Genomic DNA, 27,998 nt, shown 5'->3' on the forward strand with positions numbered 1-27,998 from the left:
TTGCGTAACAATTAAATGTTTTAATTATCGCGGCGTGCGTCTCGATCGAGATACTGTAATTAGAGCAGTCACAATAGCTACTAAAGTAGTGTGTAGGAAGTTTTTAATATATTTTATGTACTATTACTAGGCTGTGACCTTTTTTTTTTTTTTTTTTTTTGGTCTCACCTTACCAAACCAGACGATGTAGTGCAAACGTTTGCGTATCTCATGTCAATATATATCTCCACCTTCTAAACTGGAAACCCCCTTTATAAATTCCTAGATCCGCCACTGAACATAGATCAAATGCCCTTGCTCTTTGCCTTTTTTTATAATGGCTTGGTTTCCACAGGATGTATTTCCATGACTTACAAAAAAAATGTTAATATTATGGTTTGTGAAAATACCATTATGATTCCAATCAGTTGTATCTATAGCTACATGTGACATCATGAAAATGGAACAGTGAATTTTTGTGTTTTAACACATTGTGAATTGAAAAGAGTGACTACAGTATAAGTTGCCACCACCCCAGAACTCTCTGTCAAGTGTGCTGCACTGCTGGATCTATCTGAGTACCCACATCTGTTTATTTATTATCCAGCACTTAAGTAATAACGCACAGCAAGGACATAACTTTGGAAATATCCCAAATAGTACAGAGAGCCAGCATTCTGGGAAACTGTAATTAACCACTACACAATAGCATTACAGTGAAGAATTACCAGTTTGGCTAAAGCTAGCTACAAAGAAGCAAATTTGAATTGTCTGTGTGTGTTATATATCTCGAGAGCACCGGGTGGGAATTTGGGTGTTTACTTGTCAACCATGAAATGGAGCATTGTGGGCACCTGAGGTTTTGCATATATGATGTGTTGTACATGTATAGTGTGCAGGTATCATGGGTTAATGATGTGACCATGAAAATGGTAGCTAATAATTATTTGTTTTGTATGTGTGTGTGTTACATTACTATAGTAACCAAATGCTTGATAAACCAATTTGCCAAATCTTGTCTCTCTCACACTCACTCATTCACTCATTCACACACACGCACGCACTCATGCACACACATGTGCACACACACACACGCACCACAACCACAACACACAACACGCACACCTCTTCGCCACCTGTCCATCAGTCCTCCTGACCCCCATGGAGTCCACCCACCAGGCCTGAATAATCCAACTCTAATTACAACACTGTCTATTTAGTCCAGATGAGCAACCTCCAGAGAGACAGACAAACCTCTAGGACGATAGTGGGGCCTGGATCATTAATAGACCTGATGAAAAAATGTAAAGCAGTGTACACCCACACCACATCCACACAAAAAGCAAAGTCTTCAGCTACTGTATACACAATCATGCCTACCCAGTGAACCAGCACTGGGACATTTGTGCACTACTGAGATGCTGAGTCAGTGCAGCCAAATCTTCTGGAGCAGGACTAGATCCTGCAGGAGGCTGTGCCATGTGTCATGAGTGAAGGTCTGGGTACCCAAAATTCCAACTGAACTTCACCTATTATTTGAGATGGGTATTTGATTCTCAGTAAACACCAAGTACCTATATACAAATGGGTAGGCTGCTTTCCCAGGTCACCATGCAGGTCCCCATTTAACAGCTGGGTACGTACACACACACATACACACACATAAAGCCCTCAGCCTTCAGCTGCCATTGATACACTACCTGGTGAATCACTCGACCATGGCCAGTCATGAAGTGCTATTGAGTCAGCACAGGTATATACGTCTCACAGGATTAAGTATGGCCTGTCATCCCACCTGGGCCTCACCCGTTAGATGAGACATCGACAGTGGAGATTTGCTTACCCATTTAACACTTGCATGCATGTTTACCATTGGTAGCAGTGGCATAGGATAACTAAACTAGGTTTTCATGTTGGCTGGCTTTGCCACTGTTACTTAACAACAGCAACTGGGCAAACATCAAACCTGGATCCTTCATGCCACGTGCCCCCCTCCCCGTGTTATCTGGGCTCTATACATACAGTATCTGACACTAGCACACACGATAACATAAAAATGGGTTAACTTATGTACTATCAACTGTCTGCAGGAGGACCAGATGCTGGACTATCAGCCTCCCTGGCAAACTCGATGTCATTGGAAACCAGCCCGAGTGTTCTGGTCTAGGGATGAAAGTTATTATGCATCAGCTAACCAGAGAATCAGCCTCAGTGATTTCAGCCACTAGTGAGAAGCTCGACAAGAAAGTCTCGCAGAAAGTAGTAAGACCAGTGCTGGATAAGTAACCTAGACTAGTATACTATTCTACTCTTCACGTTACACTACAGCTCCCGGTGTTTATGAGCATTTAAAGGCACATTTCACATACTTTGACATTAAATCTTGCGTCGTCAACTATCAACGCATTTCGGCACTCATTTTTTGTGACCACACCTTTTCTTTGGAACTCAATTCCTTTTGAAATTTTATCTCAAAGGACTGCTGGCAGTTTTAAGACTAGGTTAAAACATTATCTTTTTTTGTAATTAGGTTTATTGATTTTGTAATTATTAAGTAGTTCATGTTCCTTTTGTATTTGTTTGTGTGTAATTGTACATGTGAATGTATGTTCTGTGTTGGGGATCACCTTGTACAGGCATAGTCTCGCGTAGCCAGACCACTATTTCTCCCCACGGCGCTTATCGATTACTATTTCGAGCAGGCGCTTATAATTTCTAATCGATAAGCGCCGTGGGGAGAAATAGTGGTCTGGCTACGCGAGACTAGTACAGGCAGTATTGCCTTTTGTGTTACCCATCTTTGGAAAAATTGATAATAATAATAATAAAATAATAATAATGAGTATTTCTCATTTTAACGTACGATACTAGGTTGGTCATCACAGTGCACGAAGCCGAAGACCTGTAGAGAGAAGCCTTACATTGTATGACTCACGCACCTACTCACGACAGACTCACGTGATACATAGGCGAAGACTCGATAAGTCTGGTCGCTTTACTGGTCGTTTACTGGTCATGGCTGTCACCAGAACAGCGCCTGGGGTGAACCAGTATGTGCAGAAGTTGGAGAGAACCATACACAATAACCAGGAGGTGAGTTCCACTGTTATGTATTTGTCGTAGAACCCGTGAATAAATGTGGAATGTCTTAAAAGTGTATGAAAGTGGTTTTAATATTCTGTAATAAGACAACCAATAACGTTCTAGGTTGACAATGAAAATTACACGTGTTGTGAGTCCTTGTACTATAGGGGTAGCTACAGGCAGGCTTATTGCAGTTGTATGCCCGACTCTGGAGTATGCTGCTGTTGTGTGGTCTCCACATACCAAGGGAGATATTAAATTGCTTGAATCTTTGCAAAATAGGGCAGCACGTTGGATTTGTGGCAGTCGCTGGAGTCCACGGACCAATTCATGGACTGTATCTTCAAGTGATTGCTGCTCTCAGCTTAATCTCCCTACCCTTGAATCAAGACGTCAGTACCTTTCTATTTCTTTCCTCCATAATATTTATCACCAACGTACATCCATCAAGTTTAATTGTCACTGTAAATTTAATTCAATTTCATCTACTAGAAGTCATCACTTGTCAATAAACCCACCACAGTCAACCATCAACTCTCGTCGTTATTCGTTCTTTGTTAACACTGTCTTTCTGTGGAATTCTGTACCATTAACCATTCTCAATGATCCAAATCCAAAATCCTTCCAGCATTCATTATACCATTATGTGTGTGTTAATTGATGTTTTTGTATTGTTGTGCAGTTTTGTAATTATTTGTTTGTTGTATATTTTTGTAGTTGTAGTGTTCTTTTTTGTGGCTGACACCTTGTACAGGCTTTGCCTTTTGTGTATGCCTTCCATTGTGGTAAATTTGATAATAATAATAATAATTATTATTATTAGTATTACTGTGCAGGAATCAATGACAGATTATAACACACAGGTGTTATGCATATAAGTATCTAAGTTAATACAAAAATCATTAAGTGTGAGAGAATTAACTACAGGTGGAGGTAAACTATTCCATAATTTAATTACAGAAGGAAAAAATGAAAATTTGTATGAGTCAATTTTTGTAGAGAGATGGATATAGTATCCTCCTCGAAGTAAACATTGTTTAGGTACAAAGTGGCTGGCAGGAATGTCTATAAGGTCATTAATTATCTTGAACATCTTTGTTGATTGAATGATGCAGGTGCATGCTTTTAGTTGTTACAAGTGGAAGTGCTATATCCTCTACATGTTATTTCTCTGATAATCAAGCACTTGGAGAAATTGATTAAGATACCTCAGGTTTAAAACCAATCGTAACTTTCCTGCATCATGACGGAGGACTATAAACATGTGGCTAAACTTTTAAGATAACCGATTTCAATACTGAAGTATATAGGGGTTGATGATGCATGGAGTAGATCTTAAAGGCAGCCTTGCTCATCTGTTATCTGCACTGTTCTCCAATCACTGTACTCTGGCATGCTATAACCACTTGGCCAGTATTTGCATACTCATGAGAATAACCATTAACACATTTACATGTATTATATTCGATTGCTTTTATCTCATAAATACATGCACAACTTTTATCACAGCACAAATCAAATCAGCTGACCTTTCTGCTGGCCACAGCGCACTGTTTAGCATAGGCTGGGAAAAGGATAGAGCTGTGCAGAACTTGGCTATATGGACATAGCCACCACACTGAAAATGCCAGTAATTATTTGTGGCCTACACTGCTGGTATTTATTGCTGATTCCCAGATAATCACTCCACTGAGATGGTGTTTGCCATTCTTGCCAATTTCTTTATGACCTGCATTTTGCCCCATCTGATTTCTTTCTCATTTTTAGGACTGGTGGTTGGCATATTGTCTTGGTATGTAGTGAGCAACAGTACTCCAACTGAAATCAGAGCAATCAGCATTCTTAGTCTGGTCATCAATGCCTTCATACCTTCCTCATGCTGTTTGCTGCCTTCTTGATAGGATATAAGGATTTCACCTTTGCCAATATTTCACCTTTGCCAATATTTCACCTGTGCCAAACTGACTGTTTCATGTACACTACGGTTAAAACGATATTGGCATTTGTGACCTTCCTTTGTGGAACTGGTAGCTTGTATTTTTATATATCCTGAGACATTGTTTCTTTGGCCATGTTCACTTCTTGACCAACTATCAAAGGATGAGAGGCCAGCTTCTCCTCCATTGTGTGCTAATAGTCATTGAGCATTGAGAACTAAGCCAACCTGTATTGTACATGTGAATTAACACACAATATCCCTCCCTTGTATACTCTCCATTGCGTCTTCATATGATGCTGTATTTTCATGTGAAAGCTGATTCTCCATTACATCCAACCTCCAGAAAATACAAGATGTCTGCATCAACCACGTTTAAACTACGAAGATATTCTTATTGCATAATCTTCTACCAGCTATCATAGCAACCAATACAATGTGTGAAATGTTTTTTTTTGTTGTTGCAGAAAAGCTTACAAGGATTTAACATTGCTAGAATGTACTATGAAGTTGGAGAAATGGAAAAGGCTTTAAAGTCAGTATAGTGACATGTACCTCCAGTATGTGTTACTGTATTACACCATCAGATATGTGAACAAGTACATCAGTGTTCAGGATAGAGATTATAGAGCCCTAACACTATTTGGTCAGATTTATACTGCTACTGGACATGTGATCAGAGCCTTGCACTACTTCAAAAGGTACATGTATGCAGGGGGTGAATTTGAGTTGGCCATTGCATTGAATTAGGAAAATTTCATGTTTGCCCGGAAACCTCTGGTTATGAGTAATCAGCCCTTTTTTGTCAGAGACAGCATACAAATATCTGTGATTGTTTTCTTGCCTTTATTATTATGTGTAGTACTGTTTACCGTAGTACTGTTTACCGTAATACTGTGCTATAGATGCATACTCCTTATACTGATGTTTACTGTAGTATTGGTACCATAATATTGTTTTTTGTAGGTCACTTGACTTGAGAAATGATCAATATGATGTTATACTAGAAGGTGAGCAATTAGGAATTATTTGTATTCATATATCGCAAAAAATTTTATATAGTTGGAAAGCTGTACTGTACACTGAAGGAAGATGTGCCCCATAGAGATATCAAGGTGTGTATTTGTGTGTGTATATGTGTAGCATGCATGCGTGTACTGTATGCATACAGCGTGTGTGTGCGTGTGTGTGTGTGGTATCCATTTTATTACTCAACAGGATTGGCTCTGTAAAATAGAGAGAATTGATCCCACTCACCCTCTTGTGTTCCAGTTAAAGGTACAAACAACACATACGTTTACCTGACTACACACTACACATACGCTGTACCTACAGGAGAGACTACTATCAACCACTAACACTATTGAATACTGTAATGGACTAAAGACCATCATCAGTCAACAACTGGTTAGCACAAGATGGTGGTGGTTGTGATTGTTACATCTTCTCTTGTGTAGACTTTAGGTATAGATGATGAAGTGCTTCATATCAAACTAGCAACACTATACGATAAGTTAGGTAGGTAACAATGTTATATGCTCGTGTGAATCATACCGTATAATTTTGGTGATAAACTGGATTTGGCTAATTGGTGAATCATCACACCAAACCACCAAATTTATAAAATGTCAATATTATTTTCATACCTTTCGTCCAAGCTTTTGATAGCAGTTGTTGAGGTTAATCCAAGTGATAGCATGGCTCCGTGCATGCAAGTGGGTGTGGCTTCGCGTAGGCATGCAGACAGCAACAGACATGGATTCATACCACACCCATTGATAAATGGGCGAGGTTGCATGTATGCACAGGCAGAAACACGGATGAATGTGGTTCATAGTGTGGTTCACAAAAGAAACCGGGCTACAGCAGGGCTAGGTCAATACACTTCCACACGAATTGATGATCCCATGCTGAAATCTCAAAAACTTCTTGAGGGGCATGCCCTCAGACCCCCTAGGTTGGCATGCTTTGCATAGGTGTGCCTTCTCTGTGAATCTCTGTAGCGTCATTTTATTTTGACCCCCTTTCCAAAAGTCTGGATTTGTCCCTCTGTGTGTGTGTGTGTGTGTGTGTGTGTGTGTGTGTGTGTGTGTGTGTGTGTGTGTGTGTGTGTGTGTGTGTGTGTGTGTGTGTGTGTGTGTGTGTGTGTGTGTGTGTGTGTGTGTGTGTGTGTGTGTGTGTGTGTGTGTGTGTGTGTGTGTGTGTGTGTGTGTGTGTGTGTGTGTGTGTGTGTGTGTGTGTGTGTGTGTGTGTGTGTGTGTGTGTGTGTGTGTGTGTGAAGGATGGGCTGTTTTCTCTTGGTGCCTTGGTCATGTACAAGAAGCTATCCTGTACAATTTTGGCTGTTGTAGAAGAGATCCAGTGGCTTTTGCTATCAGAGTCCAATGTCTGAAAGAGAAAATGTCTCCTATGTAGTCTGGAGTTTTGTTTTCTGGCTGGTCACTCCATCCAAACTTGAGGACAGAAAGGGAGGAACTCCATTTGATGGGTTATCGTAAAAGGGAAGAGGTTTCCAGTGGATTACTGGATTTGAATTCAAGCAAGGTGTGTAAGAATAGCTTAAGTTGACAGGATCAGTTTGTGTAATATACTGCAGCAGCTAGCATTAGCACATGAATTTCTTTACACTGAGTTTTTAGAGCTGAGGTCCAATATGCTGGCTCCTGTCATAGGCAAGGTGAATGGTCAAAGCCCTCCTTCCTTGGCCAGAGTTTGTGAAATTTATGGTCTAAGGTGCATATGCACTATGGACCTAATGCCACACTTCCATTTTCCCTGGTGGGTGAGGTTTCACACATGGCCTCCAGTTAGTGCTGAGCGGTATGAAGGTATTTTAATTAACCACGGTGCAAAATAATAAAACCATCCCATCTGTCAATACCCCAACACCACGGTATTAAGAGCAAAACTTGTAGCAAGGCACAGCTAACACAGCAACAATAATAATTAGCTTCTGCTTTAACATGCAAGTGATACCATGCAGGTGACAAAGAACAACCCGTCCAGGTGACAACCAACAATGCATCCAGGTGACAAAGAGCAATGGAAAAACAAGTTTAAGCAGCTGTCATGCAATAGCATTAAACATGCTAACTTTGTAATGCTGTGTCATTCCAACTGTAAACCCCATTTAGTGCGTACTGTGAAATATTTTTTCTACCATATTTATCTATTTTATGGTATGAAACATGACGAGTGAAACCTTAGATGTTGAAACAGATCAGACTGAGAATGAGAGTTTAACGGAAAGCCAGCCCTCATCATCAAGTACTGATAGCAATAATGGCACTAGTGTACAGTTAATTTCTAAGCATAATACTACCTCTAAAGTATGGGACTATTTTGGATTTGTTCCAGGCAACCCAACTAACTTTGACACTCCTACCTGTAAGTTATGCTTTAAGAAAGTTTCAGTGAAGTAGTCAAATATAAATAATTTAACCAGCCATTTACGAATGCATCACCCTGTGCAGTTCAGTGAACTGCAAGCACTGTCGCGTCCGGTGAAGCAATCAAAATCTAGAGAATCCCCAAGTCTGCAGGAGCAGGTGTGGCTGGTACACCAACTATCACTGGTTGTTTTGAGAAAGACAGAAAGTACGGAAGGGGCTCAAGAGGAACATCTCTTACTGATGCTGTAACTCGCTGCATTGTGACTGATACGTTGCCAATTTCCATAGGTGATAATGATGGTTTTCGTGAACTAGTCAGCAAGTTAAATCCCCGATATGACATGCCACATAAGATCACTTCAGCAGACTTGCTATTCCTTCACTATATGAAATAACAAAAGAAGATATACAACACAAAATAACAAATGAGATGGGGAATTTTTCTGTTGTGGTCATCATGCACCAGGGAGCCTTACCTTTGGTTAACTATACGATTCAACCTGGAAACTGAGGAGTCATTGCTTGCAGGTTCATTACACCCCAGAAGACCATACTGGAGAAAACCTTCAAGATGCCTTAAGTATCACCCTTCAGGAGTGGCACATTGACTCACAAAAGCTCAGTATAACTACTGGCAGTACAAGCATAGATAATAGAGTACATAAAAGGGATAGGAAACACAATAACGTGACGTCACAAAATACGTACATTTCTATTGGAATTCTGTGTATTACGTCACGAACATACTCGTTACGCTTGCTGGACTTGTATCAAAGAGAAACAAATTGTTGTAACTACAGAATTTTGTAACCAACGACTGTGAAATTTTGCTACAGTGAACTCAGGTAAGTAATCGAGGGGACTAGGATGGTACCAACCCTCAAGGAAGTTATACGCAAAATTAAAGGAGATTGAAAGTGAAAAAAATGGCCCAAAAATTACTTTAAACCACTTAACTTTCTTTGTAAATATATTTTATCCTTTTAACTGTGATAAACCTATTCCTTACCATTTAACAGAGAGAACCTGAGGAAATACATGTATCAGAGCAAAACAGGAACTGTTGCTTGAAGAAACGACTACCCCCCCCCCCCCCTGTAAGTTTCTTCATTGTTTACCAAAAGTTTAAACCACCTTGCAGTACAATATAAGGGTAAAAGACTGTGTTGGTGACACGCCTAGCTTACCACAAGATTCGAAAGTGGAACCGGCTATACAAGAAGCGGTATGGATGAGGCATGAAGGTACTATGAGCGAAAGTATGACGGCGTGTAACAATTATGGATAATACGATACACTTTGTTATAAAATCTACGGTCTGAATTCTCTCGCCAAAATCTCTCACAAAGGCCTAAATATTTGCTGTAGTCTGTTGGATTACTATTTACGCTGCTTAGAACACTAATTCCTATGCTTGAACACAAAACTGTCTTGTTCTTTCAAGTCACGCGTAACGGAAATCAAACCGGAAATTGCTTGCGTTTCCTATCCCTATTACTCTATTATCTATGGTACAAGTAACATAAAGCTTGCTTGTGAAATGCTTGGATGGCTCCGTTTGAGTTGTTTTGGTCACAATTTAGATCTTGCAATAAAGAAAGGACTGAATGACCATCGCATAGACCGAGTACTTTCACTGTGTAGAAAGTGGTTTCAGCCTTTTCATATAGTTGGAAACGAAAACGTGACCTCAAAGTAGTCCAAGAACAAAAAGACTTGCCAACAAAAATGTTGAAGGGGGATGTGTCAACAAGGTGGGGATCCAAGTGCGACATGATTGTAAGAATTCTGGAGCAACAAGATGCAATACGAGCAATGCTGGCTCAAGATCGTAAAACATCGCATTTGGTTCCTAGTTGGCAAGATATCAATGTTTTACAGTCTGTCGCTGCAGCTATTAAACCTTTTCAACAGATAACTAATTTGCTATCTGGTGAAAAGAGGGTTATTTGCTCAGCAATAATACCAATGATACAGTTAATCCAAGAGACAATGGTGAACCACCAAGATGACGACACTGCCTTAACGTGTGAAATTACAGATCACATCAGCAGTGATCTAGAGCATCGTATGCTGGTACAGAAGTCAACATGCTCTTGGACAAATGTTCTTTCCTTGATCCAAGATTCAAGGACAAGTACAAATTAACTGATGAGCCAGTACAAGTTTTTCTACAAGAAGCATCCATGTTGGTGTCTGAATCTGCTGACAGGGTTGTGTCCAACTCTCATACAGGGCAGAAAGTAGCGAGCCCCTCACTAAGAAAACAAGGAAAATTCAGCTCAATATTTGGTGAGACTGCTACTCTTACTACTATCTCATACTCACTTACCGTATCAGAAAGAAATCAATGCGAGGCTGAGATGTATTTGCAATACCCCATCTTAGATATTGATGAATCACCACTACAATGGTGGAGCTTAGAAGCAAGCCGCATGCCACTACTATCTTCTGCAGCCTGCAAGTATTTGTGTGTGCTACGAGTGTGCCATCTGAAAGAGTGTTTAGTATTGGTGGCAATGTAGTACGAAATAAGCGAAATTCTATCAAGCCACACAAAGTGGACCAATTAATCTTTCTTGCCAGCAACTTAAGCAAACACATCAGACACTTCATTCTGTCCACTCTGTTGTGTTGGTATTATTTTATTCATTTATACCACTTTCTTTTGATGTAAACATGCAGTACACAGTTACTTATACATGTTGTTTAAATTAATTGTCTTTACCACCTAATACCATGAAACCGCCATATATTACAGTGTAGGTCAATATCGTACCGCCTATTAAAATCCAATACCACCCAGCATGACTATCACATGAGCTGCTTCCGGTTCAATACAAGTATTCTTCTTTTCCAAAGCCTGTAAATGACTTTGCTGTGTGATTTTAGTTAACTGAAATTGCAATTCTCCTACTGTATCTTTGCTTCCTTCTGCTCTAACGCACTCCTGTACTCTGTCTGAAGGTGAAGGAATTCTTTAGTCAGAACTATGAACTTCAACCAGAAACAAGTTCACCAAATATCAGTACGTCTACTCTACTATTGGCAGCTAATAATTGTGGCTCTCTTGATAATGGTCACCCTATGTCTCCTGTGTACATTTTAGTGTCTCCCTCAGAAGAAATATCTCTTATGCCCATAAGCTGCCAAAGTCAGCCACCACCTCTGCTGATCGCCTCATAAAATGTTAAGACGAATCATTGACTTTGCTTAGTTACTGTGAGGTTGCTGTGTTATAATACTCACCTTCAACAACTAGCAAGAAAACTTGGCTACAATTACAATGGCTTCCCGTAAAATGGTATGAACTATTTGCATTTAATATATGGTTTACAACATACAAGTGACCTTATCACACAAGTCAGTTACTTGTCAACCAAGGATGCACTGAAGTGTTCTCTTGCCTATTGGGGCTTTTGTCCTGGGTACTCCAACCTTTCGGTTGATATTCCTTCTGGAAGTTTGCCCTTCCATACAGTGTATATGTAATTGTAGCTCCCATAGTGGTTGTTTGGAGTGGATTGAAACTTGAGAGAGTGGTCCTTGATTCCAGTCAACCTCATCACCTTAACCTGGTCAATATATTCTTTGGATTTGCAGGCAATGGGGGGCAGCATCTGCAAAGTTGTCATCCTTGTTGACCAATGGCAGGACGGACTTATTCATCTGGATCATGATCTTATCCTCATGTGGTTTACCTTTGCAATGGCATTTCCAATCAATTTAATTGCATCCTTTATGACTGTTTATCACTCCATAATCGAGGTGAGAGATGCCAGAACATCTAAAATTGTGTTTTGCACTGCTGTCTCTAGTTCTTTGTCAGCAGATTTGGTGAATCCAAATAGTTCTGGTTTCAACTAACTGTCCAGATCTGCAATTTTTGTGGCTAGCATCTTTGGCAGAACAGCTAGCACTCTGTCTCCTTTGACACCTCCACAACCCTAGTTTCTGCCACCTTTGGCAACTCGGGAGCTCCTCCAACTGTAGGACAGTGTTATCAAACACTGTACTCAAAATGGCCTGGTATATCCTGTGTGTAAGAAATTTGCTCCAGGATCTGCTTATGCTCGTTCCTCAGTTCTGAGAGTGGTGAGAAGATTGAGTTCTGCTCCGAGAACAGCTGGTAGGCAGGTAGGAGAGAATTCTGTTAGGGAGTGTGAAGCATCCCTGTGGGTTGATCTCTCTGAAAAACAAAGCTGCACACATGTTCTAGCTAAGAAAAAATCCCAGGTTTGGGTTTGATTGTGGGATTTTATTAATTTCATCTAGAGGTTACAAGCTGCAAAAAAGCTGTTCAATTAGGAAAACTGGCCGAACACCATTGATATGTGAGACAGAGCCTTCTGAAATATAATCCAAGCTTTCCAATATATGTACATGTATGTAACTGTATACTATTATGTGTAAATATATCTGGTATTTAGAAATACAGTCTTTTCGGCAACACTTTTAATTTGTGAAATTCTATTACGAAGCAGTCCTAATATACCACCTGATATTACAATGTGGTAATGACTGGTGTTACCACTTCTACTACTACAGGGTCACTGGTCGATGCAGTGTTGTATTGTCAGTCAGTGAATGAGAGTAGTACGGTGATGTTGTGTAACATGAAGTGGCAGTTGTTCTGTCTCAACTTGTACCAGGTGAGTATTACGTTTTGTGTGTGTGTGTGTGCTTCTTATCGTGTTGTTTGTTGTTGTTTATACAGCATTACTGTGATAGTGGAGTTGAAGGTATGATAGTTTGTATTTGTTATAATTTATGTAGAAGAATGACTGAATATAGAGTAACATACACTTATCTAATTTGTGTAGATAGCGCATACGTATGTACGTAGATGACAAATAATACAAAATTAATTCACTACAGATGTTCAAGTACACATCAGCATGTTGCAGTGTATGGATGTGTTGCTGAATCATATGATGGAAACTAAGGAAAGTGAACTGAACATTATTGATCTGTTGATGAGGTAATGAATGCCATTGTGTAAATTATTTTACATTCTTGCTTGTTTATGCACCGCTGGTCACTACATCACACACACACACACACACACACACACACACACACTCACACTCACACTCACACTCACACTCACACTCACACTCACACTCACACTCACACTCACACTCACACTCACACTCACACACACACACACACACACACACACACACAAACTAATCACTCTATCACATACAGGTTTGATACACTACTACGTCAGATAGTACAGTCAGATAGATTAGTTGGTAGTGATGTATTCCATCTGCTCATTGAACTAAGTGGAACACTATATTGCCACTGTGGGAAGTACTTGTTAAGCCATCACACTGAGGTACTGTAGTAACACACATAATCTTTTATCATCTACCGTCTATTAATAGTTGTCAGTGGGTCTAGCATGTGTGATAGCAGGCCTATCAGTGATGGTACCTGATATTGATCAGTCAGTGGTCTCACCACATGTTAAAGATTACTGGAAACAAGCAACCTATCGACGCATCAGTCAGTGTGGTGAGTTATTGTTTAGTGTGTGTGTGCGTGTGTTTGTATGTTTGTATTTAATTAACAAAATACAGGAGGGCAGCCTCAAGGCTTTCTCAAAACTATTCACATGAGAAAACACGATACACTATGCTTTCTTGCTCAAGTAATAAAGTACTACCTATAGCTAGTATTTTTAAAAAATTGTTAATTTAAAAATGAAGTAGGGATCTATGCAATAAAAAAATTTAGTGAAACGAGAGATGAATGATGGTATTACAGCATACTGTAGCTCAGTGGGAAGTCCCTACTTTTACATTAGCTTCTAGTTTGTTAGTTTTTGTTGTAGCACAGGTAACGTCTGACTATTCTATTAGAATATCATACAGACTGTTGTATTAGAGTAACTGTTGTATTAGAGTATCTCGAGTCAGACAAGGGGTAGCTAGACCAATAAAGGGGTGAGGTCATCGTGTTTCCTGTTAAGTAGATTGTTAAGAGGTGTGCATGGTCTCCGTACTCTATCGCTATTAGTCAACCTAGATCTTTATTTGATGGGTGTGATTCCAAACCTATCACGAATGGGATCCCAATCACGAAGCTGCAGTTATCTAGTTAGTGTGCTAGCGCTCGCACTGAAATACAGCTCTGAAATAACCCTGTGGCATCTAAATATGCTGCTGAAAGAAAATATTGATACGAAAAATTAATACCTTGATATGGTTAGAAGAAGATTAGCAGCTTGATTGAAAAGACAAGAGCCTACACTCGTCGGAACTCCAAAAGGCATATCCCACTGGTGAGCTTGTTATTGTGGTGTAAAATGGTGGTCATGCACTACTTTGTTTGGCCTCTAGCCTTGTGACTGTGGTGAGGCAGTGAGGCTAAAATTCGAGTTTGATGCATTTTATAAAAATTCTATATCCGGCCACCTGTAAGTGTTTTTGTTATATTTAATGCTGTATTATAGTACTGTATAGTAGGGATCACAAAAGTGTGGGCGTGGCCCATGAAAAAACATCACCCAAAACCAGCCTCACTTTTCCCTGAAGACGATGAAGCAGTATTGGTTAGGTAAAACTAAGCCCAAACAAGCCTTCAGATCGACCCGAAACACTTTCAACAAGTTGCTACAGTGTATGAAGTTTTTAAAAAATTGAACAGAATATTCTGTCTGATGCCTTCAAACAAGCATAACTCGATAGCAGTTAAGGCTATGGGCCTGATTGTTTCACTGTTTGACGTTACTTCGGCCCCAGAAGTGCCTTTTGGCATACCGCAGTATGTACAATGCATTCTTCATGGACTTATCAGTATCCCCATTCATCTTTGCTGACAGCAAAAGGTGTCGATTTGGTGGTAGCACGTGATGGCTTTCCTTCATAACAGAAATTGTCCGTATTTTTCATAGTGGCTACTTTGATTGCAGAGGTGCTTTTGAACATCTTGGTTGAACATAGCTGACAACAAAGCATAATGGATACTTGACTTTTCAGACGATAATTGAAAGCTGGGGTGTGTGGCACCAGTTCATTCTTTTGATGTGGTACTGTATGCGTGGGTTCACCGGTCATAATAGTTTTATTTTACAGAAAAAAAAAGTTAACAAACAAGTACACAAAGAATTTACAAATTTCAACTAGAGTAGGGGCCATAACACATCAATGAAAAGTACTGAAACAAGCAGGAGTAGTGCACTTAAACCATAATAAAACAATAAGAAGTGTTATATCCCTACTGTGCATTTCCATTATGGTATCTTTAGCACGGTAGGGATATAATACTTCTTATTGTTTTGCTTGTTTCAGTACTTTTTATCGATGTGTTATGGTCCCTACTCTAGTTAAAAATTCTTTTGTGTACCTGTATGTAAAAGAATTTTTAACCACAGGTAAATGCACAGTACAGGTAAATGCTTAATGTACAGTAGGTGCACCTGTACTGTGAATGCACAGTAAATGCAGGGTAATGTGTTTACTTAATGCACAGTAAATGCAGGTAAATGCTTAATGCACAGTAGGTGCACCTGTAATAAATTATATGTGACCGGATTTGCGAAAACCCAACATAATGGCGCATTTTTTGAATTCTTTATTATTGAATATTTATAATCTACTTAGCCGAGTGTATGCTCTGGCCAAGTTTCAACCTTGTATGCCAACAACTTTTGGAGTTACAACCCTACAAAGTACAGCAGCAACAGAAAGATCGATTTGTACAGCAAGTATTGGGAAAATAAATTACAGGTGCTTACAAAAACGACTGTAACTTACAGTACAAGCACAATATAGTACAGAGTTACAACTTGCACCATCGTGTTCGCCATGAATAGGGGAGTCCATTACATGGTGAGTTTTTTCTACTACCACCTTTCTTCACTACATACAGAGATGAAATCAGTGAAGAAAAATCAATCGCGTATGACCGCTTTGACATGATGTAAACAAACGCCCATAACTCACGTATCCTTGAGGCTACTGCTACGAAACAAAAAGATTTTCGAACTCCTCTTGAGTAGGCGAATAAGATGGTACCCATGTTTTTATCATTGCACCCTTTCTTCATAAAGAACAAAACGTTTATATATTGCATTTACGTAAATATTTTACGCATTGCAATCAATAGCCTATACTGAAAATTTAGGCTTGCACCATTTTGTCGGGTTTTCGCAGATCCAGTAACATATGGACTAGTACTATTCCATTAAGGTGATTTTCGTTGCTTAAGCTGTCTCTAGGTTGATTATCAAAGGCAGAATTTTAGGCGGTACAAATTTTTTGGGACAATCCCTACTTAAGTGGTACTACTGTACCGTTTAATAATTTAAATTCACTAGACCTATCCCTTCTCTTAAGTGGTACTAACACGCAGCACGTACTTAAGAGTCAGTTCTATGGGTCATTGTGTGCTTTTGGTATGGTAGCATGGTTGTACTATTCACCTGTACCAATATGTGGTTGACTTACTATACTACATACACTGTGCTTCTTGTAGGTCACATCATAAAGTTTGTTGAGAACAATTATGGCTACAACTTGACGTCTACCAGTGAAGTGACCACAGTCCAGGTAATGAATTATTAGAGTTGTACAGCTGTACATCTCATGTTGTTCCACTATAGGTAGTGAAAGGAGTTTTTAAAGGAAGACCATGGGATCCTCGCAAGGTGGAGACAATAGCCGTATCAATTGTGACATATGTCTCTACCTGTAAATATGGTGTGATGCTATACTGGAGTTTACAGTTTGCACGTATATTATTTATTATATATTACCTTGTAGTCATTCATCATCTTTGATGATAAGTTCTCTAACCTTCAACTATATATCCCTAACAGAGTAGAGCTACAAATCTGTGATGTTGGTATGTGGTCAATAAGTGGAGTTATTTTTGAATAATTTACACTTTTTTTTGAATTTTGCTGAACTCATGAAAGTTTTTATCTGTGAAACTTGAGGGCCCGATAGTATTATATCCTCTATGCTTCCTGATATTTTAAAAATACATTCAAGCCTATAAATTTTTTAACTACTGAATTAAGATTAATGGTTTGGTACACAGCAAATACCTTCTTTTTTTTCATTTTCTTTGTTAGAGGTTATTAGGAATGATCCATTTCACTTGAGCTTTCTACTGTGGATTGCGTTGTGTGAAGAAGAAACCAACTTCATTGTCTGGTATGTCCAGCAATTGTTCTCTCAGTTGAAGACTAATGCTAACAAGTTGAGCAGTAGATGTGATGTAGACACTCTTTGCCTCTTTGACATGGAGGTTAGTTTAGTATTTATACAAATTGTATATTTAGCTACATAAATTATGTATATGGTATCAGGAGCTTACAAGCACCTTGTGGCATGACGCTTATGAGGTCTTGATGGAAATAATATGTACACTGTACGTAAGAAACATTCCATGTTCTACTGTGAAACAACAGGCTACCAAGTTGCTCCAATTTTCCTTGGACTTTACTCTCCATATTTCTATATTCTACAGTATGCCAAGTTTCCTAGATACTGTAGGTATCTTGCTTCACACAGAGATTGTTGCTACTGTGCTACTTGGTTCAGACGCAGTTTAGCAATCTGTATGATGCTTGAAGTAAAAATCAATCCAGACTCTTTGTAGCTGTGTGGTAAAGAACAAAAATCTTCCAATCAAGCAACAGTGATCCATGAAATTAAAACGCAAACATAACTGTGCATACCGCAAAAATTTCCTGGTATACAGTAGTATGTACATGCATTACGTATCCATGTTTCTCTGTGAGTAAGGTGACTAAAGTGGCTGTTTCTAGTGAAATTTCTGTGTCAGAGACAGACTGTACATCATGTTGAATTGACAGGACTCGTAGGAGGTTTGCTGCCTTCAATGAGAGTAAACTTTTGGCTTGCTAAAGCTGCAGTAGCTGACAGTGATGTTTCTATTTTGAATGGCACTATGGCACTTAGGGAGAATAAGTGTTAGACATAGTCTTACTCTATTGCTGAGCAATAAGAAATGCTGATTGGTGTGAACGTGTGGTGGAACTTATGTGCAGTAGCTAGAGAGTTACTGCAAACTTACTGAAATAGATCAAACACTTTGATATGTAATCAGCATTCCGTAATGTATTCACATGTTGTTTTATTATGTAGGCATTTCTCGTACTGTTGTTGGATAAACTACAAGGAGAGATGCTAAAAGGAAAGGATGGAATGAAATTGATGATTGCAAGTTTTTCAGGAGCCATTCCCATTGAGCCAAAACACATTTCATTCTGGAAGAATGTGCTAAATCTTGTGTATGGAAAGTTAAGGTATAACATAAAAACTTGTGTACATGTACAGGCTGTATGTGCGTGGGTGCGTGTGTGCATGCGTGCGTGGGTGCGAGTCTGTATCACATACATAATGACACTCTTGTATTGCTGTAGTGCTTGTAACAGTATAATTGTCAAAGAACAAGTACAGAAAGTTATTGCTGAGATCAGGGGATTTAAGCCTTTACGTCTTAGCCTCAACCAACTAGGAGCATTAGCCCGACACTTTAAGAAGAGGGTAAGGTGTATCAGTTAATGGGAATTAAATAAGTACTGTGAAATCATTATAACAGGCTGAAGAAGTATTGGAATACGGTGATGGTGACAATGTCAGAATACTTGTTGAGGTATGGTTGTTTATCAAGTATTACAATAGGTTATGTATTGTCAAATCTTAGTACGGTGTTTTTGTAGTACTGGAAATCATAAGCACCCAGCTACCTACCGTATAAGAATTGTGTTTAGTACTTACTTCTTGTGCAAAATGTTATATTGATTCACTGACTGTTGTTATCTGTTTAGGTGTTGTTTGTCAACAGTTGCCACTACTGGAAACTCATCATAGACGTGTTAAAAGGAAGGGTTCACTCAGTATATTCACCACTTAAACAATTGGCTCAAAGATCAAAGGTACATAGTGATGTATAATTGCATACATTCAATACGTCTGTTGTAAAGTCAACTGTGAGAAATGGATAGGTACTTTTAGTAGTGTTTGGATGATCTGTGGTTCATGATATTTGAGGCCAACTATGAGTCATAAATCATGTATTGATTATGTGTGTTTATTTATTTGTGGCTTTCTCCATTAAGTTTTTAATTGATCAAATGTTAGACAGGCTATGGATGGTTAATGTACACTGTATCTGTGGTTTCATATAGCCATCAGTGGAAAAGAGTGATCGCTCATCTAATGCTGATAATGATTGCTTACTAGACGAGGCTCATCTTGCATTGGGTACTGCAGCTCTCTACTGTAAAGATACTAATTCTGCTCTGCATCATTATGGCATTGTCAATAGTGCACATGGAGTGTATAAGCAGTGTAAGGTGAAGATTCTGATTGATCATTACCATGTGTGTTTTGCTATGTTGTTGGGGTATATAGAAATACTTCTTTGTTATTACTATACTTTGTCACACAGAATGTCTTCAATATTCAAGGAACTAAAGGAAGCTTACTAAGACTGAATGGTGATATGTAGAGAACCATGAGATATTTCACATGTCCTGGTTAAAACATCTGATATTTGTGGTTGATCTAAAGCCATGAAATAGTATTGTCTGTAATAAATAGTATCTCTGTACATTAGATCAATTCTATTCCTGTCCACTAATTCTGATTAATAAGGCGTGTCCTTATTTCAGGGTCCAAATATATCAGAACAAGTTTAATACTTGCCAGACAATTTTTTTCATCTGAGATGCTCTAATAGAACAGTCTATTACCATAGATTCTGTTACTGAAACAGATTTTTATAAATTGGTATCTGATAGTAATCTGTTAGTAATCTGTGTGAAGACCTTGTTTGCCTTACCAATGTCTTCCAACTCCCCTTTGACAAATGTCCTGATTATCCAGGTTCTGACATTTTGAGATGCCCTTTTTAATGATTCCTCTTTGTTTGTTTGTGATGTCTTTTTTATGGACAGGTTTATCGTATGATGGCTGAGAAGTGTTGTGTGGAGGATCCATGCAATAGTCATGCTCTATTGGAGAAGGCTAGCCAATGTGTTGAACAAGCTATACAGAGAATACCTCACGATGATGATGGTGTAAGTTGATATGTACCAGTAGATGTCTCAGCATGAGATGTAATGTAATTATGCTCTTGTACATGTATTGAAAAAGATAATTCTACAGTAAATTCACTTGGGTATCGTTTACCAAAATTGGAAAAGATCAGAACTTTCATTCAAAATAATTTGGATGAAAAATGTTGCAAAATATTGTAGCATTGGCTCATTTGGCTGTCACCTTTGATTTCACAGCTTTTTTTAGCACCAAACCTTTTCGCTGAATGTTCTATTAGAGTGTCTCAGTCATGTGTTTGTTGCACATGATGTTATAATTATAATCCATGGTTATATATTTTGAACCACTGAAATACTTTCCTATAGTTGTTCTACAGACTGATTTTCAGCTCATTTTCTTCAGCAATTTACGTGATAGGTGTGACAACATCTTATTCTTTTGATTACTGAATCAAATGGCTTTCTTTGTATAACATCTTTTCTGAGAATAATTGATCATAAATCAATGAAAGACTATCACATTTACACAAGCATCACTATTAGACTCCTTTAAGTATGCTAATTTTTAGCATGAACAGGCAGTGCTTTTCCAGTTTTTTTGTAAAATATGCAAAGAGAAGAATAAAAAGCCATTATACTTTAGTCACACATACTGTACCTTAGAAACTGGCTAGGGCAATTTGCTGAAACCTGGTATGTGAATGTACTACTTCACCTGGTAGATAACTTCATTGTAGAAATTATTGGGAATTAGTAAAACGTGGAATACGGAATAACGGAATTGCGGAATAACGAAATAAGCAAAATTAGTCTTTTGCAGATTGTACAAATATTATATGCTCTATAGTAATTATGCTTTATTTACCCTTGTAACAGCTCTGCATGATGCACCACGGCGATGGATAGAACAGCAGCCGGCGAGCATTAAATGGGACGAGCACACAACCAATCACCCTAGCACGATCTACCTTCGCTAACTTTACTTAGCTACACTCTTGATTCAAACCTGAAGAGTTTTGAAATCCATTTAAAGACAAACAACCACTGGACTTCCCTACTGAACTCTAGTGTGACTCTAATAAATCCAGTAGTATGCACATGAAGGGCAGCTAGTTTAACCTAAGAATATAACTAGGTCTTGGAGTTTTGTAGCTATATCAACTAAGGAGTGTAGATAATTGAGAAGGTACAAAGGCGTGCTACTAAATTCATACTCTCTGATTACACTTCAGACTACAGGACTATATTGACCCAACTTGGTATATTGCCATTGATGTATATTTATGAAATATCTGGCATCCTCTTTTTCATCAAATCACTTAAAACTCCTACAGATAAGTTCAATATCCTGAACTGTGTCAGCTTCAATAGTGGTTCTACTAGATCTTCTGGAATCAAACTACACCACAAGACAGCCCATACCAATGCAGCTATGAACTCCTATTTTTTTCGCCTACCTAGGCTATGGAACTCTTTGCCAATAATTTATCATACACAATCACTAACTGTAATAAAACAGAAATTGAAGAAATTTTTATGGAATCATTTCCTAGCTAACTTTGACAATTCACCCTGTTGTTTCCATTACCTTTGTCCCTGTTCCCATTGTTCCAAAAATCCTGCATCTAACAACTTTAACCACTTGTAACTAAGTATGTAGATGTTAGTGTATAGTTATTTTTTAATGTATGTTAGGCTATCAGTGTAGGTCACTGGTAGACCCTCAGAATTATTATTCTGTAAAGCATTATTATCATTATTATTATAAGTAAGTTTAGCGAAGGTAGATCGTTCTAGGGTGATTGGTTGTGACCGTTGTATGCTCGCTCGTCCCATTTAATGCTCGCCCAGCTGCTGTTTAGCTATCCATCACCATGGCGTGCCATGCAAAGCTGTTGCAAGGTATAAATAAAGTATAGTATGATTGTTATAGAGCATGTAACTATTTGTATAATCTGCAAATGATAAGTTTTGCTTATTTCGTTATTCCGCAATTCCGTTATTCCATATTCCGCATTTTACTAATTCCTGAAATTATTCCATTTGAGTAAGAAGCCACATATTCATGACATATTTTTATGCCTGTTGTGCCATCCCATAATTCAGTATTAAATTGTAATTGTGTGACTTCAGGGGCTTTTAGGCCAGCTAATAGATCAGCATGGAGAAATTGAAACAGCTATGGATAACCTCAAAGGAATGGAAGGTACAACATGCTTCATTGTACATGGTTATTAACACGTTTCCATTTTCTAGACTTTGAATTTTATGATGAGTTTATGAAATCTGACGAAGAACCACAACAATTTTCAATGCCTGATGCTGCGGTACGTCTAGCTAACTTGTAGTTCAGCCCATTGTGATATGTGTAACTGCAGGCCGGCAAGAAGGAAGACTTGTCAAGTACTGCTCAACAGAAACAACCAGCCAATGATCAAAGTGCTATTATTTCTGTTTTGCAGAAACAAATTATGGAACTGCAGGTTAGTGCAAAAAGAGTATTTTCTTTGTACAAAACTCATTTGGGTTTAGTTTTGGTTTATCGATCACTATAAACAGCGTGATGGTACTTTTTATCTCCTTATTTGGTATTTTATAAAACTGTATAATAATTAGCTCTTGGAGAAAAGGAAAATTGGCCATATTCAATTGATATATGAGACTAAGTCCTCTGAAATATAATTGAGTATGCCACTTCACCAACACCATGAAGGAAATTATGGAAATAGCATGAAAGAAATAAAGTAGTTTCTTTTAGTTTGCTTGAAATCATATAGATACATATAATAAAGTTACCACCCACCATTTTATATATTGTCTAGTATTTATAGTATATATTTTTTCATACTTTTAGAGTCAAGTTGCTATGCTACAAGAGAAATCATTCACAGACACTACTTACACTCCTGCCACTGCCAAACATATATCTACTTCAAGTATGACAACTTCTTCATCAAATACATCATATATTTTTTCCGATCTACCAAGTTCTCACATTTCACCACTCGCATCATCTGTTTCTCAGTACTCTACAAGTTACTCAATTTTCACTTCTAGCTCTGATACTACTTATACCTCCAGTCAAGGTGTTGTTTCCAGTTCATTTGGTATTACTCCTCCTTCCTTTTACATGAATTTCCAGCAGTTTGGTGTTACTTCCACCACTGCTCCATCCAGTACATTGTCGTTTAACTTGTTCAGCCAATACAGTCCTACTACAACAACTTCAGTGACTCAGAGTAATGGTCATGCAATGTCATCAAGTTTATCTATTCCACCATTAAGTCAAGCGTTCACTACTGCTAGCTCTATAGTACCAGCCATACCATCTTATAACATTTTAGGAAGTAATATGAGCTCTGCTTCAGCAACTACAGGTATTACCGATAGTTCATCACCTTACAGTTACAGTAGCTCATTGTTGAGTCAAGGATTTAACATTGCTAATTCTACAACTACAATATCCATGCCATTGTTTACTATTTCAGTTAGTAGTAACACAAGTACTACCACAACATCCAGTAGCACCAGTTTATTCCAAACTCAATTGTTTAGTTCCAGTGGTAACAGTTCATTGGTGGGTCAAGGATTTAGCATTGCAAATTCTTCAGTGTCCATGCTGTCTTCTAACTTGCTGAGTAACATGTCTTCTTCTTTGGTACCTACGTCATCCTTTAACCTCTTTAACAGCACTGCTTCAACAGCAGCTAGCACTGGCTTGCTCCAAACACCATCATCTAGTTTGAGTTATCAGATTAACGTATTCACCAGTCTGGGTCAATCATCTAGCACTACTAATACACCACCAGTGTTTACATCTCTTAGTGGCATGTTTCAACAGTTTCCTACGCACACTACTAGTAGTGGTGTGTTCAGTACATCAGCGTGGCCTACTACTAGTAGTAGTGAGAATGTGACAGTGTCTGACAGTCAACCAACTGATGTTGATCAACCTGATATGTTCAATGAATCACAAGCAGCAGATGATGGCTACACTCCTTTAGTTAAGTTGACTGATTCTTATGAGGTGAAATCAGGAGAAGAAGATGAAGAGGAACTATTCAGTAGCAAAGGAAAGTTGTATCGTTATGATCAGCCAACAAAGTCATGGAAGGAGAGAGGTATTGGTATCATCAAAATCTTGCAACATAACTCAACTGGTAAGATACGAGTGCTAATGAGGAGGGATCAGATTTTGAAGATCTGTTGTAATCATTACATAACAGGTGACATGGAACTGACCCCTCTAGCCAACAGTAACACCTCATGGACTTGGATGACTTTATCAGACTTCTCTGATGAGGAGGCAAAAGTTGAGAAGCTATGTATCAGGTTTAAACTATTAGAAACAGCTCAATCATTTCAGTCTGTATTTACTGAGTGTATTGAAAAGATTAAGAACATTGGTGAGGGTGTGGTCACAACAAATAAGGAATTCAGTACAAAGTTTGTACCCAAGTCTGGTAGCTGGGAATGTGGTACTTGTCTGATACAAAATGAAGAACAAGCCAGCCAATGTGTGGCATGTGGATCAGCTAATCCAAACGTGGCAACTTCTAGTACCATTGCAGTATCTTCTAGTAATGTTAATGATCAACCTTATATGTTAAACAAATCACAAGTAGCAGATGATGGCTACACTCCTTTAGTTAAGTTGACTGATTCTTATGAGGTGAAATCAGGAGAAGAAGATGAAGAGGAACTGTTTAGTAGCAAAGGAAAGTTGTATCGTTATGATCAGCCAACAAAGTCTTGGAAGGAGAGAGGTATTGGTATCATCAAAATCTTGCAACATAACTCAACTGGTAAGATACGAGTGCTAATGAGGAGGGATCAAATTTTGAAGATCTGTTGTAGTCATTACATAACAGGTGACATGGAACTGATCCCTCTAGCCAACAGTGATACCTCATGGACTTGGATGACTTTATCAGACTTCTCTGATGAGCAGGCAAAAGTTGAGAAGCTATGTATTAGGTTTAAACTATTAGAAACAGCTCAATCATTTCAGTCTGTATTTACTGAATGTGTTGAAAAGATTAAGAACATTGGAGAGGGTGTGATCACAACGAATAAGGAGTCTGATGAATTCAGTTCAAAGTTTGCACCCAAGTGTGGTAGCTGGGAATGTGGTACTTGTTTGATACAAAATGAAGAACAAGCCAGCCAATGTGTGGCATGTGGATCAGCTAATCCCAACATGGCAACTTCTAGTACCATTACAGTATCTTCTAGTAATGTTACTTCAAGCTTTGGGAGCCAAGGGAGTGTAGTTGTTTTGTCTTCATCTGGAGGCTTTAAGTTACCTGTAGGATTGCCATCTCTCAACCAATCTATCACACAACTGTTGGCAGATACTGTAAAACCTTCAAGGTTTAAGCTGTCTGGAACATTATTATCTTCTTTAAGCCAACCTACCAGTTTACCTAAAGCAGATAGTGCTCTACCCTCAGGCTTCAAGTTATCTGGGACAGGTTTATCATTAAACCAGCCCACTAGCTTGCCTTCAGTGAATACTTCTACTACTTTGACTACAATTGATGTTACTGAATCAGAACACAGTAGTTGTGAAGAAGAAGATGAAGGAAGCAGCGAAGTGAGCTTAGAGACTGTTGAAGTAAGTGTTAGTTCTGAGGCAGCAGACTCATCTGTTACAGGCACAAATTCTGCTACAAGATTTGCTCCCAAAGTTGGTAATTGGGAATGTAGTGACTGTTTTATTTCTAATGAGAAAGACGTTGCTCAATGTGTGGCTTGTGGGAATTCCAATCCCAACATTAAGGTGGCTACAGTTTCCACGACAAGTACTGCCAGCACTTTTGCCATGCCATCCCTTAGTGGTGTTTACCTACCACTAGTACCACCTATTGTATCAACTGCCAACCCCACTGGAGGTTTCCAGCCCACTAGCTTGCCTTCAGTGAATACTTCTACTACTTTGACTACAACTGATGTTACTGAATCAGAACACAGTAGTTGTGAAGAAGAATATGAAGGAAGCAGTAAAGTGAGCTTAGAGAATGTTGAAGTTAGTGTTAGTTCTGAGGTAGCAGACTCATCTGTCACAGGAACAGATTTTGCTACGAGGTTTGCTCCCAAAATTAGTAGTTGGGAATGTAGTGACTGTTTTGTTTCTAATGAGAAAGATGTTGCTCAATGTGTGGCTTGTGGGAAAGCCAATCCCAACATTAAGGTGGTTACAGCTTCCATGACAAGTACTGCCAGCACTTTTGCCATGCCATCCCGTAGTGGTGTTTACATACCACCAGTTCCACCTATTGTATCAACTGCTAACCCGACTGGAGGTTTCAAGTTAGGAGGATTCAAACTAGGAGGCCTGAACATTACAGCTTTTCCAGGAAGCCTGCCCACACAAGATACAGCTCATTCAGACAGCGGTGAAGATTGTGTTGCTACTAGGGAATTGATGCCATCAGAAGATGACATTGCCTTGGCTCAGCAGTACATGTTACCACCAACATTTTATAACTACAAAACCAAACCACCTTGTCCTGGATGTAGAGGATGTGAGGATGACGAGGCTGACAATGTCCCTTATACCAGCACCACTGAAATGTTGCCATTAGAGTCATTTGGTACTACAACTACCACAGCAACTCCAGTACTGTTTGGAGCAAGTAGTGCTGGATTATCTTCATTTGCTAGTTTGGCACAGAACACAGGATTCCAGTTTGGCTTACAAAAAGAGAATAAAGGATTTCCTGGAGCTGGCGCGATGTTATTCCAATCACAGAAAGAGGAACATGATGGTGGTGATGTTAATTCTGAGTCTGAAGCAGACATTGATTTCAAACCTCTTGTAAGTTTACCAGATACTTACCAAGTGAAAACTGACCAGGAATCTGAAGAGCAGTTATTTTGTGAGAGAGCAAAATTGTTTAGATTTGACCCTAATGTCAAGCAATGGAAGGAAAGAGGAATAGGGAACATGACTGTTATGAAAGATGGGAAGTCAGGTAGAGTACATCTAATAATGAGAAGAGATCAAGTGTTAAAAATATGCTGTAATCACGTTCTGTTACCAGACACACAGCTTAGCCCAATGGGTGGAGCCGGCAATGCTTGGATGTGGTTTACACCTTGTGATTTTTCTGATGAAGAACCAAAAGCTGAACAATTAGCAGTACAATTTAAGAAAGTGGAACAAGCAGAAAACTTTCATTTGTTAATATCCAAATGCATTCAAGAAACTGAAACTACAGGCAAATAAATATCAAGGAAAGAATGAAGTGGAAAGAGCGATAAAATGTATAGGTTTCCACATAAAACCCTAACTAAGACTTTAAATTACTCTAATCTTTTAAAGATGGTGCTTATTTGATGTAACAACATCAAGGGATATATACATGTAAAATAATAAAGATGATTGTCGTGTTCATTGAGCGATGAGTATAGCTATATACATGTATAGATATAGTGTAGCCACTGTTAGAAAATGGGAGAAAATGTTACCATGATTATACTTACCATTGTAATGCTGTACAGTCTGAGAACTTCTCCATACTTATTTCCAAGATATCTTAGACCTACCACAAGGATC

At 38.7% G+C, this 27,998-nt stretch overlaps 1 protein-coding gene and 1 long non-coding RNA gene across 4 annotated transcripts; one reads left to right on the plus strand and one right to left on the minus strand.

Moving 5' to 3' along the window:
- Nucleotides 1-276: 276 nt before the first annotated feature.
- LOC136240743 (uncharacterized) lies at nucleotides 277-2,323 on the minus strand. The gene is made up of 3 exons (XR_010693952.1): nucleotides 1,360-2,323; nucleotides 1,105-1,270; nucleotides 277-349 (listed from the first exon to the last, which is right to left on the minus strand). It is a non-coding gene; the product is annotated as an uncharacterized lncRNA (long non-coding RNA).
- Nucleotides 2,324-2,899: 576 nt separating this feature from the next.
- LOC136241447 (E3 SUMO-protein ligase RanBP2-like) lies at nucleotides 2,900-27,824 on the plus strand. Of its 3 annotated transcripts, XM_066032657.1 has the most exons (27): nucleotides 2,900-3,072; nucleotides 5,467-5,534; nucleotides 5,587-5,700; nucleotides 5,966-6,009; nucleotides 6,062-6,114; nucleotides 6,218-6,277; nucleotides 6,335-6,406; nucleotides 6,457-6,517; nucleotides 12,940-13,043; nucleotides 13,109-13,133; nucleotides 13,270-13,372; nucleotides 13,603-13,735; nucleotides 13,785-13,914; nucleotides 16,879-16,952; nucleotides 17,006-17,050; nucleotides 17,166-17,247; nucleotides 17,480-17,655; nucleotides 18,519-18,679; nucleotides 18,797-18,920; nucleotides 18,976-19,029; nucleotides 19,205-19,312; nucleotides 19,565-19,732; nucleotides 20,336-20,458; nucleotides 22,571-22,643; nucleotides 22,694-22,764; nucleotides 22,816-22,920; nucleotides 23,292-27,824. In XM_066032657.1, the coding sequence occupies exons 1-27, from the start codon at nucleotides 2,995-2,997 to the stop codon at nucleotides 27,666-27,668; spliced, it is 6,786 nt and encodes a 2,261-aa protein (XP_065888729.1). In that variant the 5' UTR covers nucleotides 2,900-2,994; the 3' UTR covers nucleotides 27,669-27,824. The 3 variants fall into 3 exon arrangements, with proteins under 3 accessions (XP_065888729.1, XP_065888730.1, XP_065888731.1); XM_066032658.1 differs by lacking the exons at nucleotides 5,467-5,534; nucleotides 5,587-5,700 and having other exon boundaries at nucleotides 2,903-3,072; XM_066032659.1 differs by lacking the exons at nucleotides 2,900-3,072; nucleotides 5,467-5,534; nucleotides 5,587-5,700; ... (8 more) ...; nucleotides 13,603-13,735; nucleotides 17,166-17,247 and having other exon boundaries at nucleotides 13,850-13,914.
- The last annotated feature ends 174 nt before the right edge of the window (nucleotides 27,825-27,998 follow it).

Source organism: Dysidea avara, chromosome 12, assembly GCF_963678975.1.
Source record: "Dysidea avara chromosome 12, odDysAvar1.4, whole genome shotgun sequence".
Taxonomy (NCBI): Eukaryota; Metazoa; Porifera; class Demospongiae; order Dictyoceratida; family Dysideidae; genus Dysidea; species Dysidea avara.